The sequence below is a fragment of the Nothoprocta perdicaria genome, unplaced genomic scaffold (genome assembly GCF_003342845.1).
Source record: "Nothoprocta perdicaria isolate Ctin4 unplaced genomic scaffold, notPer1 scaffold_97, whole genome shotgun sequence".
Taxonomy (NCBI): domain Eukaryota; kingdom Metazoa; phylum Chordata; class Aves; order Tinamiformes; family Tinamidae; genus Nothoprocta; species Nothoprocta perdicaria.
In genome coordinates, this window is record NW_020456276.1 from 1668105 (window position 1) to 1687586 (window position 19482).

Genomic DNA, 19482 nt, shown 5'->3' on the forward strand with positions numbered 1-19482 from the left:
GGGGGCTGCAAGCAGTGACCCCCACCCATTGTGGGGCCCAGGGACCCCCTCCCCATCCTGGCACTAGTGACCCAGGACCTAAACAAGACCCCCCTCCCCTTAAGCCCTAGGGGGGTCAGGGAAGGACTCCCCCCCCCCCTCCCCCAAGCCCCTCCATTTCCCCCCCGCTCCCGCACACAGAGGCGGCGCGCGCAGCTTTCCTAGGCCAGGTTTATTTAAAAACACCTGCCACCTCCATCACGGCCAAGGGGGCGGCTAAAGGGGTGCTGGGACAAGGCGGGGGAGCCGGGCTACGTCTCGTACAATACCTTAAATAGAATACAAATATAAAACGGAGAGAGTAAAATATTTACAGGAACAATGGCATACACAAAACGCCGCCCCCCCGGGCTGTGAGGACCCACACGAAAACATAAGATCCTGCTTCGAGCAGAGCAAGGAGAGGAAACGTTTCCGAGGGGGGGGGTAAGTTTTCCACAGCACAGTCTTTTCCTTGGGCTTCTCTCCTTCCCAAAGTCACTCCAGGCAGAGCTGGCGGAAAGGTGGAAAAACGTCCTTCGGTGGGATAAGGGTGACAAGACGGTGACCCTGCTGGAGCCAGACGCGCCGTTTCTTCAGGAGGGGCTGCTCTAGGTTGGGTTCAACCTCTTCCTCCAGGAGCTAAGACCTCCTGGCGCGTTATCGCCGCACACGAGTGTTTCCTTCCAGAGAGGAAAAGATTTACAAGGAGCTAAACTCATTTTCCCTCCGCCAGCAGCAAGTGCCTGAGGGCCCCTTCGCGACTCGCAATGGGAAGAGACTCAAGTTCTTCAGAGATTTTATGAAAATAATTAGAAAATAGATCTGCTAGGGAAAAATACTCACTGGTGGCAGGGTACTCAATACACCCCAGTCTCAGCTCAGGGTCACAACTTCACAGGGGCAATAATGTCCTGGCTCCAGCTTTTCCTTCTGCGAGGAGCTCGAGCCTCCATGCTGGGGGGTGCAGGGGTGAATGGATCCGCAGGAGATGCAGAGAGCACGGAAACGAGCCCTGCAGCCCCAGGGTGGTACCTGGGCGCCGGCCGCCTGTTGGTGCAATGCCAACAACCGGCCGCGCGGTTGCACTGACGCCCCGCGGGCACCRCTTCAAACAAAGCTGATGGTTGGTGTTTTAACGTCAATCCCAGCAGCTGTCAGCTCTCAGGGGAGCGATTCTTGGAGCCGAGAGGCACTTAAACCAATTCCTCCTTTCCTGCAGCCTGCGAGAAGCCTGACTTTTCGCCCCGCACTCCTGTTCACATTGGCAAAAAGCACCAAAACGCCCCTGCTTCGATACAGTACAATACACCGGGAAGGGGGTATTCTAGCTGTACGGTATAGCTGCTGCGTTCCACGCTGATGTTGTATTATCCCTGATAACTGAAGAGGAATAAGGCTGGATGGAGTGACTCCAACCACCACCCTTGGCAGCAYGTTTGGTCCAAAATGCTAGAATTATTTTGCTCCCTTCCTCCTTTTCATTAATTTGCCCTAGAAGACTCCAATCAAAATGGAAACATACATAAATAAAAATCAAGAGTTGACATAGTAACTCCAGGCTTTAGTATCAAGTGTCCAAGAAAACGCAAAAAACCTTGAAATACACCCAAAACTGTCTTGCCAAGGGGTGGGCTGCAGGGCAGGGAAAGAAGCTTTTAAGGTTAAGTCTTCAGAGTGTCACCGACTCAAGTAGATGAATTCACAACCTCCACGGCTTGGAGATGAACGTCCTTCTGGTGTGAACTAACCAAGTGCTTTGTCCTCTGAACATCGAAGGCAGCCACCAACAGTAACAGAAGGGATGCGCGGGACTCGAACTCGGAACAGCAGGGAAATTTAGGACAACTGAGTGCAGATAGTGCCAATTCCTACCAGTCCAACTGTGCTTTAAGACTCACAGCAAAGCCTCAGCTAGAAAAAAAGATCATCTCGGGGTATCCAACAAAATATACATTTTTTTTTCTTTTTTTTGGGGGGGGAGAGGGGGGAACAGAAGGATATGCAGTTCAGCTGTCGATCATTTCGGAAAGTTCAAGGAGGAGGTCATCCTCGTCCTTCCCTGGGTCCAGATCAATCTCGGCTTCCAGTTTGCCTCCTGAGATTTCCCAAATGAGCTTCTCAAAGTCATCCTCTACGGATAAAGGTGCTTTCCCGGCCCCTGTGGAGCTTAACCGGCGYGTTTTGACCACGGCTTGCGAAGAAGTGGAGCTCGAGACCTCCGATTGCGGCCCGGAATCAGCCTGGCCCACAGCACTTGGGAGAACAAGAAAGGAAAATCAGTACATGACATTCCTTACCTGGAGATGCATTTTCTGGCAATCAGGTTCTTTAAACCACAGTTAATCCCTTTTACACTTTACACGGGGATTACTATTCAATTAAGCTTTACTTTAGATTCCCATACACTAATGTTAGCAGATAAATCCCCAAATTGAAAATATACCAGTGAAGACAGAACAGCTGGAAATCTGGCAAAGGGTTCAATTTTTGTAGCTGGGCAGACTTTGCATTTTACATTCACCAGTTTTGCCATTAAGAGGACAAGGGCTCAATCTTTGCTAATGCCTGCTCACTATTTTAGTTATTTTTCTGACATGCTCAGCAGACTTTGCTCCCAAATACAAGTCGGTCCTCATCTACCACCTCTCTCTGACCCACCTCCAGCTCCACCTCATCTTCATTCAGCTCCTCAGACAACCCAAGAAGCCACCGTCAACTTGCAGCATTTTCAGAGAAGTATCTAAATAAGATTCCTTGTCTGCTGCTGGATAATTCACTCACAATTTGTCCTAGCAGAGTCCTTTTTTTCCTGATTTTGGCATTAATCATCTCAAAACTCTGTTTTTTTCCCCCCACAGACAAAAGAACGTGCAGTTCAAATGAAAACTAAAGTGACCAAGAAAAAGAACAAGTTTGGGTTGTCACCTGTCTTTGGGTTTTCCTCTTTCAGGTATGGTGGCCCGACCATCCTCTGGCAGGGCTGGAACAACAGCCTGTCAAGAAGCAAAACAATAGTTATTCATGACACACAAATACATGATTTCTTAGTAGATACTTCTTCCACACTGCTACTCCTCTAACATTGCTGAGCTTTAGCAAAAATGCASTACCAGGACTGAGTATTATTCCACGCTCACAAACAACCCCATGTTTAAGAGCACAAAACGAATGGAAACTCCACATAGAAATCATTCAAGTATAATAAGAAAACACCATCATTTATCTAATAAAGAGTAGCAAGGCACAACAATCAACTTTAAACTGTTACTGGACTTAAGATGGACCAAAAGACCTACAGAACACCTCTGTTTTCCACAGTTCATCCAAGAGGGTGAAACAGAAACAGGGATTTACGAGGGACCCACAACAGTGGCAGACAGGGTCCTTACCACGGCTGCTTTTTTAGCTGCTGGCTCCATCGTGTCACCACCGGTGCTGCTCAGTGGCTTCACAGCTGCCACAGCAGAGGGGTGGCTCTCAACTACCTTACGTTTCAGTGTCTGCTTTACAGGAGAGGTGGCTTTCGCTTCCGACGGCTTCCCGTTCGCCTTCGACTTGGCTAGAACAAAAAGGGAAAGAGCTGGGATCATYTCGGCCACAAAAAATCCCCAGATCCTTCCTGTGATCCCTCCTCAGATCCTTATCTGGTCAACAGACTTGCACTGCCATTTTTCACACTCCCAGCAATGCTTTAGAGAGCTTGGAGCCAACACTTACTCTTAGCTTTCCTTTCCAGAGACTGGGATGCCTGTTTCCCTGAGGACACAGCAGCATCTTTTCCTGGGCTATCAGCCCCATCTTCCTGAGATTTCACCAATAACCTCTTTGCAGTCTGACAATTTGGCCCTGACACCCCAGTGGCTTCAGGACTGCTGGATGTTGGGGATTTAGCTGCTTTTTCCACAGTGGATGACACGGCAGCTGCTTCCTTTGGAAGCTTCTCCTCTTGCTGTTGCTTCAGTTGCCGTTTCTCCCTCAAGATCTCTTCAAGGCTCTTCACCTGAACTTTAGAGTTAGCTGCACTCTGAGCACAGGGCTAGAAAAAGAGACAAAAAGAGGAACAATTGGCCAAAAACCTATGGAGGTTTCATTAATATGACTGGCTGTCCCTTTGCAAAGGGCTCCATGTGGAATACAGTACAATAGCATAATTCCARTAACTTTTTGCTATGAAAATATTGTTTCATACACCTGCAATTCCCAGCTTCTTCAATACAGCAAAAGGCTCCAGCTCTAATCTCTTCTATTCTTGTTAAACAACAGCCATGTAAACTCCCAATACAGCACTCACTGATAGTTGCTTACCTCTAACACAAAGTCCTATTGTTTTTCCTATTAAAATGCCTGTCTTCGGACTTAAWAACCCCTTTAAGTCTGACAGACAAGGTCACCAAAAACAAAAACATCCTCTCCCCATTAACCATTAGATTAAATCTTGTGCTAACAGCATTTCTTATTCATTGTCAGGAACAATGAGTGAAAAGTTTGAGGGTCCAATGTTGCCCTAACTATTGGAAGTGATAGGATTTAGGCTTCAATTCAGTCCTATTCCCAAACAGGGAAAGACAGGAGCACACCTGAGCTAGAAATGAGCAGCCAGTTGCAGATCAACAACAAAAAACTTACCAGCTGTTGCATGAATATATACACATACATATTAAAAACATACATATATACACACATACAACTATGTATTCACCCAAGACTCACCTCTGCAGGTGCAGAGGCAGCTTTGGGAGAAGACTTGCTCACTTCCACCACCTTCTTCTCTTCTCTTCTTCCAGGAGCTTGAAAAAACAAACAAAAAACCAATTTCCAAAAGCAGAAACAAACAAACCTGGTTACTTTTCTTTCCCCAGAGTGTTAAATTCTTTCATGTCTAATAATGAGATCAAGGGAAAGGCTACAGCACATGTCATGTACAGCATATTTAATTACCTATTAGCTTTGTGATCCGTAACAATCGCCTTCCTGTCGGCGCGGGTTCGGGTTGGGCTGGTGGAGTGGGAACATTTTCCACACTCTGTTGCATCCGCAGAGCTTTCTCCTGCTTGATTTCTTCCAAGGTTTTAACACGCACCTCTCCTCCTGCCTTGGCTTTACCTGTCGGCTCTTCTAGCTGCATTTTGCCAGGCACAGATGCAGTTTGGACGTTCTGCTTCTTGGCATCACTCTCGGCCTTTGCCTTCCCAGACAGCTCTTGCGCTTTCTGCTTCTGCTCTTTTTGCTTCTGCTCTTTCTGCTTCTGTTCTTTTTGCTTCTGCTCTTTCTGCTTTTGCCTTTTTTCTGCTAGGGCCTCTGAGAAAGTTTTGATGCGAACTGCAGTGGAAGGTCTTGTCCCTGGGCCGGGATCTTCTGTCCTGCAGGGCCCTTCAGTGTGAGGTTTAGCTTGAGGTTCTCCTCGTCGCTGCCCGGCTCTCTCAAGACGGATTTGTTCAAGACTTATCTCATGGCTCTAGTCTGTTGGCTATGCCGTTTTCTGTGTCATCATCATCAAAAAAAAAAAAAAAAAAAAAAAAAAAAAAAAAAAAAAAAAAACATAAGAAAAGGAGGTTGGCAACACTGCATCTCTAAACTTTGTCACTGTCCTAAGGGAAGATAAAGCTCTTGAGGGATCTAATTGCCTCTCTCCCTTAGCATCTCTACGGTTTGCACTTGATTTTGCTCCACTTGGGTTTTACTGTGCTTCAGCTGCTCCTAGTTCAAAGCAGGAACACCAAATCTTGATGAGGGACAAGGAGAAACGCTCATCAAGAACCAGACCTCTCTGACATTAGCCACCAGAAGAGCTTTAACGCTCAAAGGGCATCAGGCATTTTTTAAAAAGTAACTTTGAGGTGTCTGTGTGGAAGTGGTAGAGGTTCAGGGAAAGGAAAGGCAGATTTAGCACCTATTTATTACCTGTCTCTGTACTGGTCTGTTCAGAAGGCAAACCCAGCCTCTCCTTCAGAGACCTGGGGACTTGAACTGCAGGAGAGAACAGACAGAATAAGGCAGGCTGCACAAATCTCAACTTTGTGCTCACTTTTCAAAGCAGGCAGCAGACTGCTTCATGGGATTCAAAGTGACCTCGAGGCCTCAAAGGGCAGGCAAAGAGAACCAGAAGAGAAAAGGACAAATGGAAAGCCTAAGCTGAGGATCTGTGTATCAAAATCGGGTATTTGTTTAATAGTTGTACCTCTCTTTGGTGCCTTTTCAGCATTTTCCAGACTCTCTATCTTCTTTCCCAGCCTTTCAGCGAGGCTGCGCTTCAGTGGAAGGCCACCTTCATCAGCTTCAGGCAGAGAGAACACAGGAAACACTTTAAGAACATTTCTCCAAGGGAAGATTTTACAACAGGCAAGAAGAAACTTTCCCAGGTTGGTTTTCTTGTATTTGTCCTCCCGTTGCTAATGCAATTTGMCATTTCTACAGTCAAAGTGCATCTCTGCGAGGTGTATTTTCTTCTCTCTCACCTCAAAACCCTCCTCAAATCTAGATGAAAGCACCCGAAAAGCTGCTCACATAAAGTTCTTACCCAGGGAGGCTTTCCGTTTTCCCATTCTCTCGCCAAGGTTCAGTCGAATTACAGGCTCTTCCCCTGAAACAGCAAAGTTTGGACTTCAGTGCRCATAAAACAGGAGCCAGCCAAAGTGCTACCTGCAAATCTCCATTTATAGGCTTGTTCTGAAGCCCTCTCCCCCAAATATTACAAGAATTCTGTGTCACAAAAGATTATGGTATTTTGAGAGCCAAAAATATACAAACTAACATTTCACCTGTAAAAATCACTTGGAAAAACACTACTAGCCTGAGTCCTTGTTTCAACTTCCTGCTAAGCTGGCAACTAATAAACSAGAGTGTGCACGAAAGCTACAGTCTAGGCAAGACAGAAGGCTGCACACCATGTAATAAGAAAAATACTATATGCAAACTCTTCTCCCAGCACTGTTCACAAATGCCATTGCTGTCCTCTTTAATGCTTCAGAAATTGGCTTCTGGTATGTATGACACTATCTTCTGTTGTGCTTTCCATCCATCCCTCAGCTGCTTTTCAGCTCTCCCTTCTTTCCATGCTGACATTTGTTTTGCCTTTGCCCTCTTCTCCTCAGCTGCAGCTCATTTAAATACTGATTCTGACACATGCTGCCAATACAATAGCTCGCACACAAGCCCTGCTGGGCTTCAGGAGCAGTAAAGGCAGGGACCCCACGTGCTCAGGAGTCTGTACGATGCTAATATATGATTAACTATGGCTTTACGTCAGGCTGATAAAAACCACTTTTTGATCTCTTATTGCAAGAGGACAAATTTTTATTCCTGTGAACAGAAAAAGGCAGCACCAGCAGGCTAAGATGCCACAATCAAACCTAAACTCTAGCTTAAGAAATGCTACAATTTCCAATTGAGAGCTTCCTTATTACCTTGCTTTGTAGATAGTGTCACAGTTCTGACTACTGTCCGAACATTTTCCTTTTCTGGCACTGGAATAGCCTGAGACTGAAGTGGATGAACAGGAATTCCTGAAGGACCTTCTGATCAGGAGCAAAACAAAAAACATTTAGCAGGGAAGAAAACAAAAACACCAAAGAGCTATCACAAGAACCAAAAGATTTTAAGTATTTAAGTATTTATTGCTGCTCAACACCCTATTTCCATGCCTGGTCATTTCAGYGTGAGCAATCTGCCTCTGATCTGCAATTAAAATTTCAATTTCAAAGTAGGTTTTAAATTAATACAGCCTGAGAGCCCCTGTTAAAGGGGCAAGGAAATTTGTCCCCCAAGCAACTTAGAGGCAAAATCAACCGTGGGTCTCTACCCATTAGCACAAAATAAAAACTCGCTTCTTTTGTAAATAATTACATTCACCAAGGCAGAGCCAGCTACCCAGATATTATTAAAAAAAAAAAAAAGGCAAAGGAGTTAGTAAGAAAGAAAGGGAAGATATCAACTCACCACCTTGTTTTCTCGATCTTTCTCTCAATTTCTTCAATTTTATTTCTTCGAGCGTCTTTATCCCAAAATTCAACTTTTCATCTGAAAACACAATATAATTAATGGGGCAGAGGCTTAAAGGGATATGATGAGAAGCACAGACCCTCACGTTTCTTAGYGTTCAGCAATTTTCCAGAGTACTTACAATCAACCCATGGACCTCATCCCCCCAACACATTTCCAGGCATTAAAACTCCATTCTGCGGCCCCACTTTATTTCACAAAGAGAAATGAARAATTTAACCTTCCTGAGCCAAGGGACAAATAAGGAATCAGGTAGGAATGAGATCATGGAAATAAATGAGCACATGCACCCCTACCATATACTACTATATATTTACAATGTATTGCTTTTAAGTTAATTGTCCAGCTCTCCTTTATCTGCTGTAAGATACTACCCACATAAACATAAAATTTTTCCCCTACAAGAAGCGTTTCCTTGGTTCCCCTACAAGAACAGCAGCTCCAAGAGCATGCCTATACAATATTCCAGTTGTCTCCAAAAAACAGACTTGGAAGACAAGTGGGATTCATCCTAATACAGTTGTTGGAATACCTTGTTTTGTATTTGCATTGGATTTCCTAGTGGAAATCATCCGCAATCCGTTAGGAGTTTCTGCAGCTGGTTGCTGGACAGGTGTTTTAGCTTCATCTCCTTCTTCAGAAAGCTGATCTGCAGAGGAAAAATAAAAATATCCACTTAAAATTAGACAAGAGGATCAGCCTGTCTACATTTATGCAACTTGTACGTTGACATTTCAGTCCATGCTCCATAGTCTTAACTGTAACACAGATGTTTTAGATTAAAATAATGATTATTATTGTAGACTGGACACAATTTTTGAGACAATAGGAGAGGGGATTTTTAAAAATAYACAACAGACCAGCTGAAACAAGATTGCCTCTAAGCTTTCCTCCTGAATCGGGGGGCCAAACATCTACCACCAGTGGTCTAACCAGACTGGCTGCCGCCCAAAATAGTCAGTTTTCAGATACTCCGTGATTTACACATTCATTTACGGCACGAACGCCTTAAGGAACTAAAGCAGACTCACCATCATCATCTTCATCATCGTCTGCAGCATTGATGACCACTGGAGGGTGTGTGGGACTGGGGACGTTTTCGGAGTTCTCCACTTTCATCACTCCCCTCAGCTGCGGAGAGGGATTGGACTGCACAGAAAGCTTGTTCTGTTGCAGAGAGAGCTGAGCTGCTTTCCCGTCATCGTCTGCAGACTCAGCTGGACCTGGCAGTGTAGCTAGAGGAAGAACAGGATCATCTGCAATGGGGCCATTTAAAACTTGGACCCCAACGTTGCACTCACAGAATAAAAACGGCAGGTGGGGAAAGACAATTGCCTATTTGGCAATTGAATTTACACTCTCCTTTTCCCTACTCTGTCGCTGGTTATACCACGAAGAATGGCTTTATTTCACACACAGAACTTCCCAGAACTACTCACTTTTGCTTGGTGGTAAGAAGAGGCCATCAACGTAACGTCCCTTGGTGTGATGAAAAGCACAGTTGGATTTTTGACAGCCCACTGGCTGGTTCTCCCAATAGCAAGGAATCTCGCTGCGCTTTTTCTGAGGACAGAAAGAAGCAAAACCTCAACATAATACAAACTTTTCACCCTTAAATATATCTAAAATGTTATTGTCCCTACCACCTGGTTTCCTTCCACCTCACTTGTGGTGGTGCAGGCCCAGCTTCACTTTAAAGCAAATATAGGTACCCTTTACTTAAAGCAGTGAAAAATACTTTACTGATTTATTTTGGAAGTTCATTGGTAGGCAGACACTCACATCTATTTCCATATGTCTGAACCTGCAGATATTCCTGAAACACCGACCCTCCTGCCACAGCGTGCAGACYGTTTCATTCCCCAGAGCAGCTTCACAGTGGCGGAAGGGACAACTGTCTCCCTGCAACCAAAAGGAAAGGCACAATGAAAACTGCACAGTCTGAAATAACGCTCATTAGATCTGGATTAAAATACCAAAACAAAAAAACCCACATTACTAAAAAACATTCATTACAAAAATCAAGCAGCCAGTCATACCTTATTACACGTGGAATAGAAATAGAAATAGCAATCGTCTCCTTGGTTGGACATGCTGAAGAAATTCCTGAGGAAAGCTCGGCTATAGGAAGCGTTGTCTCTCCACAGGGACTTCCTTCACTYGTGACAAGAGCTGGTTTCACTCTTTCTTGGGCTGAAAGTCTTCTACAGGCTTGAGCAGTGATATCTTCTTTTAACAGTAACCCTGAAAAAAACAGGGACAATCGGAATAAAAAATCCAAGTATAAAATAAGGAGCATTTTCCAGCTTTTGTCGGCTAATTGAATTAGTCTCGAGAGGAAGGTAATGTCTCGAAATAGGCTGGTTTCAAAAATATCCCAGTATTAAAATAAATTTCTGTAAAATTGCATGAATTTGTCATGAGGTCTTCTACATCCTTAGCAATATTTCTATGCCATAGAGCATAGAAAAGCACATAATGTTGCATGTAGCTCTAATCACAGCACTTGAGTTGCAACAAGTGACCCTACAGTAGTTACCAGTCAGTAATTACCCATGGGTATTAAATGCTTTCAACAAAATGCAATTTGACATTTGAAATATTATTTTCCAACTGCCCTAGATCTTCACGTTCACGTACCTGGACAATCTCAGCACGGGAGCTGATCTTCAAAGACTTCCAGTTAACTTCTCCTGTAGGCCGAACCAACACTGAATCCGTGAATTAATAATAAAGGGGTAGAAAGAATTTTCCTCCTCACATTGCCAAGGGAACCTCTCATCCACAATTCAAACTTAGGAGGTGCTTTTAAACATCTTACAACTAATGGAGGAAGCAAGTCCATTGGAATACTCTGAGAGACTGGAGACAGCCAGGGTTAGTTAGCTCTTCAAAAAAATAATTAAAAAAAAAAAAAATAAAAAAAAATAAAAAAAGGACCCAGTTCATTTAAAGATGAACTTGTGACTCAAAGTGGCTGCAAAAATGAAGATCCATCTTCCACAGCCGGACAATTTATATACACATATATTTTTGTTTTAATTTAAAAATTCAGTAAGTTCCAATTTCTGGTCTTCAAGATTTCTTCACCTATTAAGAAAACACAAAAACCTTCCCCCATCTTTATTACCTGCACAGCAAAAAACATACTTGTGTGTATAAATACAACAAATATGTATATACATATACACATATGTSCTTATACACACACCAACAGCGAGTGATAATAAAATTGGCAAGAGTGGTAACAAAAAAACTCACACATTTTGGCTATTGCCCAAAGAGGGCATAAAAAGTGTCTCATTTTGAGGGAGCTGACAAAAAATGGAAGCGCTGCTTGATATTTTGATGAAGATCTGAGGCTTTGGGAGTGATTTGGGGGCCGGCACACAAATAGGCATACTTAATGTACATGCATACAGTAAAAACATATCTATACACACAAGCTTGCACAGTGGATGTTGCATGATATCCATAGAATCAAGAGCACCACCGGGAGCCCGGATCAGGCACRTAGGGTTGCAATCAATCCAGAGCAGGGAGACAGCGGATCAAGGATACGACAAGCTTGGAGAGGCAGGGAAATGCTCACTTTGGACGTGGCATGGCTGCATGATACCAACATCTTGGAATTCCTCGATTATGTTTCCAATAGTTGCGTTTTTGGATTTTTTTTTGAGTATTCATACAGAATTTTGCATGAGAACAAATAMTACGGTTGCCACCACATGCTGTTCCCTAATGCAGATATCCACTATTATCCATTGCTGTAATATCAAGGGTTGAAAAGGATGGTTTTGGTCCAATTCTTAACAGCAAATGAAATTTTGGATGCCACAGAAGCTGAAATTGATTCCATTTAGCCACAAACAGCTTTTTTTTTTTTTTTTTTTTTGGGGGGGGATTTGAAATCAGACATTTTGCTTCTTTTAAAGACAATAAATGCTTTCAAACCTGCAACCAGACCAGATTAAAATAAATAAAGTGATTCCGATCCCTATCACCGAAATGCTCTACATTTCTGGGCTAAATAATTTTGTACTCTTTTGGACAAAACTGAACAAACTTCATTTCTTATAAGTTAATAAGAAAAGCTTGGACCTTTTACTCACACAAACACTAGTGAATTTCCCAGGATATTTTTTTTTGGCAGGGAATTTTCCCAAATCTAAAATAAAGAGAGGAAAAGTTGGTTTCTTGGATTAGTTATTGCTTTTGACTGCTCGACAAGGGGAATTCAGTGCAAGGTTCCTCCCTATCTCCAGGACCAGGGTGATCCTCAAACCCAAACTTGGTGTCATACAAATTCCTAGGCAGCTTCTCAAAATTATGGTGCTCTTTTGCATGGAAGCCTGACAAGAAACATTTTGCCCAAGGTGTCACCAATATCACTGTTAATTAAACACAATTTCGAGCATGATTTTTTTCCCCGTTTTGCACCAGCCGACGCTTAAACAGATGGTAATTAAGGGCCACTGCTTTGATGAGGAGAGGTATTGAAATACAAATCAGTAGGAATTCATGGCCTGGAAAGTGGAGTTTCTTTTCCTTAAGGAGAGGGAGAGCCAACTGTATAATGTACAGTTACTATATCCATCATGATGAGGAAAAAAAGTCTCTRCAAATTCAGGTGTTTAGACAGTCCAAGCAGGCCAAGCTGCTTAAACTGAACATATTTTTTGCTTGCTGCATTCCATATTCCTAAATACACTCTGAATTCTGCTCAGAATTTGAATCTGAGCAGATCTCGTTTAAGAAATGGGAAGAAAACTATAACAAATCAAAAACTCACTGCTATAAATTCCCAAAAAAGTCCTTTCTTAAATATTAAAAAAAAAAAAAATCTAAAAACTTATTTTTTCCTTTTAACTGACGTCAGTCAACTTGGCAATCTGAGTACTGAACAAAAATCTACTTAACTAGCCCTGGAAAGCCCAAAGAAAAGTGAGTAACTCTGGTGCACTCAGCAAGTCTCCCAGAAGCCGGGGAGAATTTTAATGCCCTTTCTCTTTTTCACCTCCTTCCAGAAACACGGCAAAGTTTTCCTATTAGGATTGAACTGCTCTTACCATTATGAACTCATTTTAAGTTTCCAGCTTGGGGACGAGCATTTGTTCTGTTCTGAACTTACAGAGGAGGAAAAAGGGACATAATTCTTTCTTTTTTTTTTTTGCACTGCAACAAATGCACGAAGAGAAGATTTTTCCGTCCTTACAGCGCTGTGCTTATTAGCTACACATTTATCTACAGGAATTTTTTTGGCCATAAAGCACAAACTCTTTCACTTTTGACAGCTCCTGGCCTATTTTTGCGTGCTTTTAATTCTTTACAAAGCAGCAAACCCTCTCAACAGCCCTGTTCATAAGGGCACTGCAGATGTCAGAAAACAAGAAGGAAGAGCACTAAGAGCTGCATGATCAAACCTCATTTTTCATTCTGTCAGGGCTGCTTCAGCTCCAAAATGGTCACTGCTGATGCACTCGTTAGAGCCCCTAGAGCTGGAAGAGCAACGTGCACCAGATGCTAAAAAAGCCTGCAAGAAATAGTGCATATGATGCCTATATAAAAGCTCACTGTATAAATGCTACACATGCTCAGCACTGAAGTGGTCTGAAGCACAGACCRATCTCTTGCTAAAATCTCCTCCCTGCTGCAAGGGCTCTCATCCTTTGTGGCAAAGTCCAAAGCTCAGGGCTGTTGCAATCAATACTCCTTACATTTGCTTTAATGAACTGCTGCAGCTCAAGAGTATCTAAATGCAAGTCTTGGTGCACGTTCAGGACCTGGGGAGGGACAGGGGACAACATGTCACTCAGGACCCACGAAGAGCAAGGCAGCCTGTGAGGAGAGCAGCTTGAAGGAACAGGTCAACATTTTGGCCTTCTTCACCAGCAACTGGACAGAGAACTGGTTGCAGGACCAAAATCACTCCCCAGCTCAAGAAGCACCTTTGATTTAAGGCTTTCCACGCGCCCTGCAAAGTCAGGAGGAGGCAATTTGAGGAGAGCAGCATCTCAGCAAGACCTATAAACAAGTGGCTTAAGGATGTCATGCGTTGGAGACCTGTGGAATGAGTTGAGAAGAGCCCCATCCACCCGCCCAGGAGAAGGCTGCACACACAAGTTCTGCTCCACCTTCTGCTGCTCTCAAGCTGCTTTAACACATGAAAGGAAGAGCCACTGAGTGGCTATTAACTGCTCCGAGAGATTCCCTGGAAGAAGGTTCCCGTCCTGCGATGCCTGAAGAATTTGATGGGTTTTTAGCAGGAAAAGCAAAGTGACAGCAAGTCCCTTAAGAYACTGCTAGGATGTCCTCAGCTCTCTTGTGCTCTCAGGAAGCCTCAAACCACTAAAGCTRAAAGAAATGTAAAACATGGTACTGGCTACAGTGCCAGGGGCTTCACAGTTGTCAAAAGCTACAAAGCCAGGGTGAGGGAATTAGGGAAAAGCCACACCAGTTTGGGAACTGGGTTCTTCTGGGATGCTTGCTGCTGTAGATTTTTTAAACAAAGCCTAAAAGCTGCTTGCTTTCTAAAAGGGAACTTCTGCAGCACCGTGAGGAACTCAGTGYATCAAAAAAGACATCAAACAGATCCCATCGTGGTCACACAGGCTGTGGTGGGCTCACAGGTCCACACATCAGTTGCTAATTGTGTTTTTCTGCACTCCAATCTCTCCAACACACAAGCACATTTGAGGAAATGGACGTTCTCTATGACAACACAGTGCCACAGTCTGTAGGAAATTCCAAACAGCCACATTCCAACGGGCAAAAACGGATGACTTGGAGATGTCCCTGAAGAGGTGATGTCCTCTGGTGACCACCCAGCTTGTYGTGGCTTTCTTCGTCTTCTTCTTCTTTCTTCTCCTTTAGCGCATGCTCGCGATGACCAGGCAAACCAAGGATCAACATGGAAGAAATCCCACAAAATGGAAATTCCGACTCTTCCTCTAGGCAAYGGCACCTGCTTTAACACAATGCTCCCCATAACGGGGCTCACTCCATCATGCTCAGCAGCAACGGGCACGACCGGGGCAGCTGCAGCAGTACCCACAGGCCCAAACCCATAGCCAATTTTTTAGATAACATCTTTTTGCTGTTGTTTTAAGCGTGGTGGCTTTCCCTTATTCCCTAACCCCTTCCTCCCTATATTATTAGGTGGTTCTCTAATTTTCCCTCTGTCCATCACGATTTTCCTCTCCTTGCTGTCACAACAGGCTCTGGAAACACACTCCAAGCAGAGCGCCCTGGTGAAGCTGCTGCRGATGCTCCCGGGGGAAAGCAGCATGAAGAAACACACACTCATCCTCTCCTGTATCCGAAATCAATGCCAGGCCCTGGCAGCAACTTACTTACTGTGGGAGTAATGCCTATTCGTCTTCCTCACTGAAATGTTTGATTAAATCTCAAAAAAAGAGTCAATTTTCCCCTGGAAGCAGCGACTTGGAAGGCTGCCATTTTAGATGAGAAGGAACAGCAAGAGGAAGTTTTCTCTAGGCTAAACACTCTTCCTGAACACTATGGCCATCCATATATATATATATATATATATGAAAAAAGCACCCATTGAACTCTTAGGAAACAAAAAACATCGCTCCTTTTTTCCTCCTCTTTTTGAGCAAACTGAAGGAGAAATTACCACAACCGGGTGCACCCAGAGTTAGTCAGCGGCGGGAGGCGGCTCCGCRGGGCAACGCAGGGCTACAAAGGGAAGGCAGGGGCTTTTCCCTGGGGATTTCCTATCCTCCTAAGGCCCCTGCGCCGGGATCCGAAGGTCGCTCCAACGGCCGCGCCTGGGGCCGCCCCGAGGGGCCCCGAGCCCGGGGAGGCCGCAGGCGAGGCCGGGGGGCAGCGGGGAGGCCCCGGGGGCTCCGTGTGGGGCCGCTCCCCGCTCGCGGGGGGCCCGGGGCGCCGCTCCCTCCCCGGCGGAGCCCGAGCCGCCTCGGGGGAAACGGCGAGGAGAGGAGGCCGCGGCCTGGGCGCTGCGGCCTGCTCCCCCTGAGGGGAGCGGGAGGGCCCCGGGGCCTGGCGGGGGTGACGGGGGGACCCCGGGCCCTTCCCCCGCCCGCGGCGGTCTACGAACGGCTCTAGTTACCGGCGAGCAGCACTTTACCGAACCCCTGCGGAACTGCCGCCGCCGCCTGGTCCCCGCGCTCCGCCGGGGCCACCGCTCGGGCCGTCGCCTGCAGCCACTGCCAGCCTCAAAGATGGCGCCCTCAACATACGGGCACCACCGCGCGCCCGCTGCCAAGATGGCGACCAACGCCGCGCTCGGCTTCGCCGCGCCCGCTTCCGCCCGTTCGACGCGCTAGGGGGCGGAGCTCCGCGTCCCCGCTCACCATGGCAGCGAGGAATGCGCGTGCGGGCGGGCGCCGCCCTACGGCACAATAGMCGCGGCGCGGGCGGGCGCGCCCGGCAAAGCGGCGCGGGCGGCTCCTTCCTCCTTCCTCCTCCTCCTCTTCCTCCTGCGGCTGCCGAGGGTGCCCCGAGTTACTCTGACACTGAACAAAACCGTTCACTAAACGAGGAAACTGCAGGRAAAAAAAAAAAAAGCCTTCCCACTTGCACAGCCACGGCACGGCCCTTGGGATTTTTGGGTTTAAATCTCCGCGTTTTGGGCTGACACAAGCAGCCCGAGGCCGCCCATGGCTTTCGCTTGGCCCTGGGGCTWCGTGGGGCTTGTTGGCCCTTGCAGCAGTGACTGGGCCCTGCGGAGGACACAAGAGGTGGCCTTGGCCCCGGAGCCACCCGCCGGCTCGGCCGTGGAATGGGAGCGTTCCCTTGGGAATGACGCCCCATTCCCAAGGCTGGCGACACCTTGGGGCCACCYCCTACAAAATGGAGGCGGCTCCGGCAACCCGCGGCCTTAGGAAAGCTCCTTGACGTGGGGGGAAAAAACCACGGAGCCGCGGCCCAGCTCCGGCCTCGGGATCCCCCACCAGGGCCACCACAGCCCCCGCCACCTCCCAGGCCTCATTCCCGGCGCCCGGAGGCGGCTCCGTCGATCCCCCACGCACTCGCGCACCCGTTGTGCTCAAACCAAAGCTTTTATTGATCGCAACCCTTCGGCCCCACTCCTTTCAGTCATATTTGCTTCTTTTAAATATGTACCCCTTTCTCCCCCGAAAACACAACCGCTCGCCCCTTGCTCAGAGCCCGGACAAGTCATTCCAGTTGCTTTTTTTTTTTGTTCTCCCAAGAACCATATAAATTACATGCAGAAACATTGTACAGAGAGGTTAATATCAAAACGCAATACAGATCAGGTGCACGGTAAGCTGGACTCTAGGATATGGCAAACACATCAGGGTACATATTGCTTTGAAACCACCATTTTTTTGTTATTTTTTTTGTTTGTTTTAAATGGCATGCATACCACGTTATATTCAGCCTGTTATTTCGTAGCTTTCTGTCTCTTATACAAAAATACCGGTGCTTTAGTAGACAAGTTACCAGGGGGAAAAATAAAATAAAATAACCATATCTGCGTGCTGTTTTTCATAGGAAGTTTTGTTATCAGAGCGCTGCATAAATATATATACACACACAAATGTCAGATTAATACTGTATATATATATTTATTTAGGGGGAGGAAATAAACTAAAGGCAGTTTTAGCCGTGGGCTTTGCTGAAGGAAAACTGAACTCCAGTTGTTTGGGTGCTTTCRGAGCAGGAGGAAAACAGGGATGGCAGCGGGTTGGGGCCGGCGGTGGCTGGAAAATGCTGGAGAGCCACAGCCACGCATCCCAAATCCCTATGGATGGGACGGAAAGGGGAGCGCTGTGGCCAAAGGGGTTGATCCATGGGCAGGAGCTGGATGCAACAGGGAGCAGCGAGGTCCCAGCATCCCTTTTCCAAGGAAATCCAGGGAGACGGCGGCTTCCAGGCCGCTCGGAGGCTGCGGTGCCTCCGAGGAGGATGCTGGGGATGGCCCCACATTCCCATTTTCCCGAAGGTTCCAGGGCCAGGCCCTGTGGACAGGGCTGCTCCGCTGCGGAAAGCCAAAGGCTAAAGGTGGTTTAGCTTTTTTCCTTCTTGAGCTGTTCTTTTCCCTTTTTTTTTTCTCCCCCTGTCACAGCTTATTGCACAAAACCTTTGAAAAGTCAGTCTAACTTCTGTGCAAGTAATAATGATAATAATAATAATAATAATAATAATAAAATCACTCATTGCAGAATGCTAGGGCATCCAAAGGCCTGTTCAGCCCTGCACGCACCAAGCGGGGCGATGTCTTTGGTACCAATCCGCCCATTTTTTGACCACAAAAAAACACCACCGCCACCGGAGGATGAGCAAGAACCGGATGCAAACGTATGTTCAGAGTGTTTTAATAACAAAGCATTCCAAGGCAAGTTAAACACGTAGCACAGGGCAGTCCTTCGGTTCCTGCCTGGCGCGGCGCTCGGCCCCGGGCGCGCTTGGAGCAGTTCAAATAAAGCAAAAAAATCTCCCTTTTTCCTTCCAGGCATCGCGCAGAGAAGTCCCCAGAGGTTCACGCCGCCGGCCAGGCCTTTCAGTGCCGAGCACCCCTGTCCCCCACCGCTCGTGGAAATGTCCTCAATAACTTAACCCCAGAGTCAGCTGCTGCCAGGATATCCCGAAAAAACAGAAAAAAAAACCCACTTTACATAGGATGTATGCACAAGAAACGCTTATACGTTAAGCAACCGGCCATACCAACATAATTTATATATATAAAAAAAAMCACATTTGTGTCATCCAACTAATAACTAGTATTATAAAGATGGCTGCTCAGAGAAAAGGAAGCTGACTGGCATCCGATCGCTGATACACTGAATTACCTGTCGCTTGGAACGGCCGGCACGCGGCTCAAGGCTTATTTTTTCCTTTAAACAAAATACATATGGCTGACGTAAAAATATCAGTTTCTGATCTAAAGAAAACTATAGTTTTTTTTTTTTTTGCATAATATTTATATATAATTATTTCTCCCCCTCCTAATACGGAAAACTAGAACAACAAAAATATATCAACTAAAGGACGAGCAGACCCTTGTGGCAACCTGCCAGTCACAGATTTCTGGGAGTGACTTTTAAGAGCCTCCAAAACTTAACTTCGTGTTGGCTTTTCGTTGTTTTAAGTCTTTTTTTTTTGTCCTAAAACAGGTCTGAGGTAATAAAAAAATATCAAAAAAACAGAAATCAGTGTCCCCCCCACAAAGTATTCAATAAATATCCATGTAAGCTTGTAAGAACACCATATTTCCATCCCTTTTTTTTTTCTCTTTTTTTTTTTTGCAAGTATTTAAAATAGAAAAAAAGTGATCGTTTAAGCAATGTCACCTCTAGAACAGAACCACCAGAACCGCCTCCCTTTTACTTCCCCTCTCAACTGGTGCCCGGTTTATAGAAAACCGCCRGTCCCAACCTGACCCGTCCCAAATCCCAGCTCTGCCCCGGGCGCTTTCCGAGCTCGTGCGAGGAACAGAAGGGGAGGACAGCG

General features: G+C 45.9%; 1 protein-coding gene across 1 annotated transcript; it reads right to left on the bottom strand.

Annotated features, from left to right (window-relative positions):
• Positions 1–368: 368 nt before the first annotated feature.
• Positions 369–15547, bottom strand: ZC3H11A (zinc finger CCCH-type containing 11A). The gene is given in 18 exon segments (XM_026053253.1): positions 369–2274; positions 2947–3014; positions 3411–3580; positions 3739–4057; positions 4732–4808; positions 4960–5500; positions 5785–5786; positions 6200–6295; positions 6539–6601; positions 7425–7535; positions 7957–8037; positions 8552–8668; positions 9051–9254; positions 9459–9582; positions 9802–9921; positions 10059–10263; positions 10660–10712; positions 12132–15547. Coding segments are annotated over 16 exon segments (2394 nt in total). The 5' UTR covers positions 10113–10263; positions 10660–10712; positions 12132–15547; the 3' UTR covers positions 369–2027.
• Positions 15548–19482: the final 3935 nt, after the last annotated feature.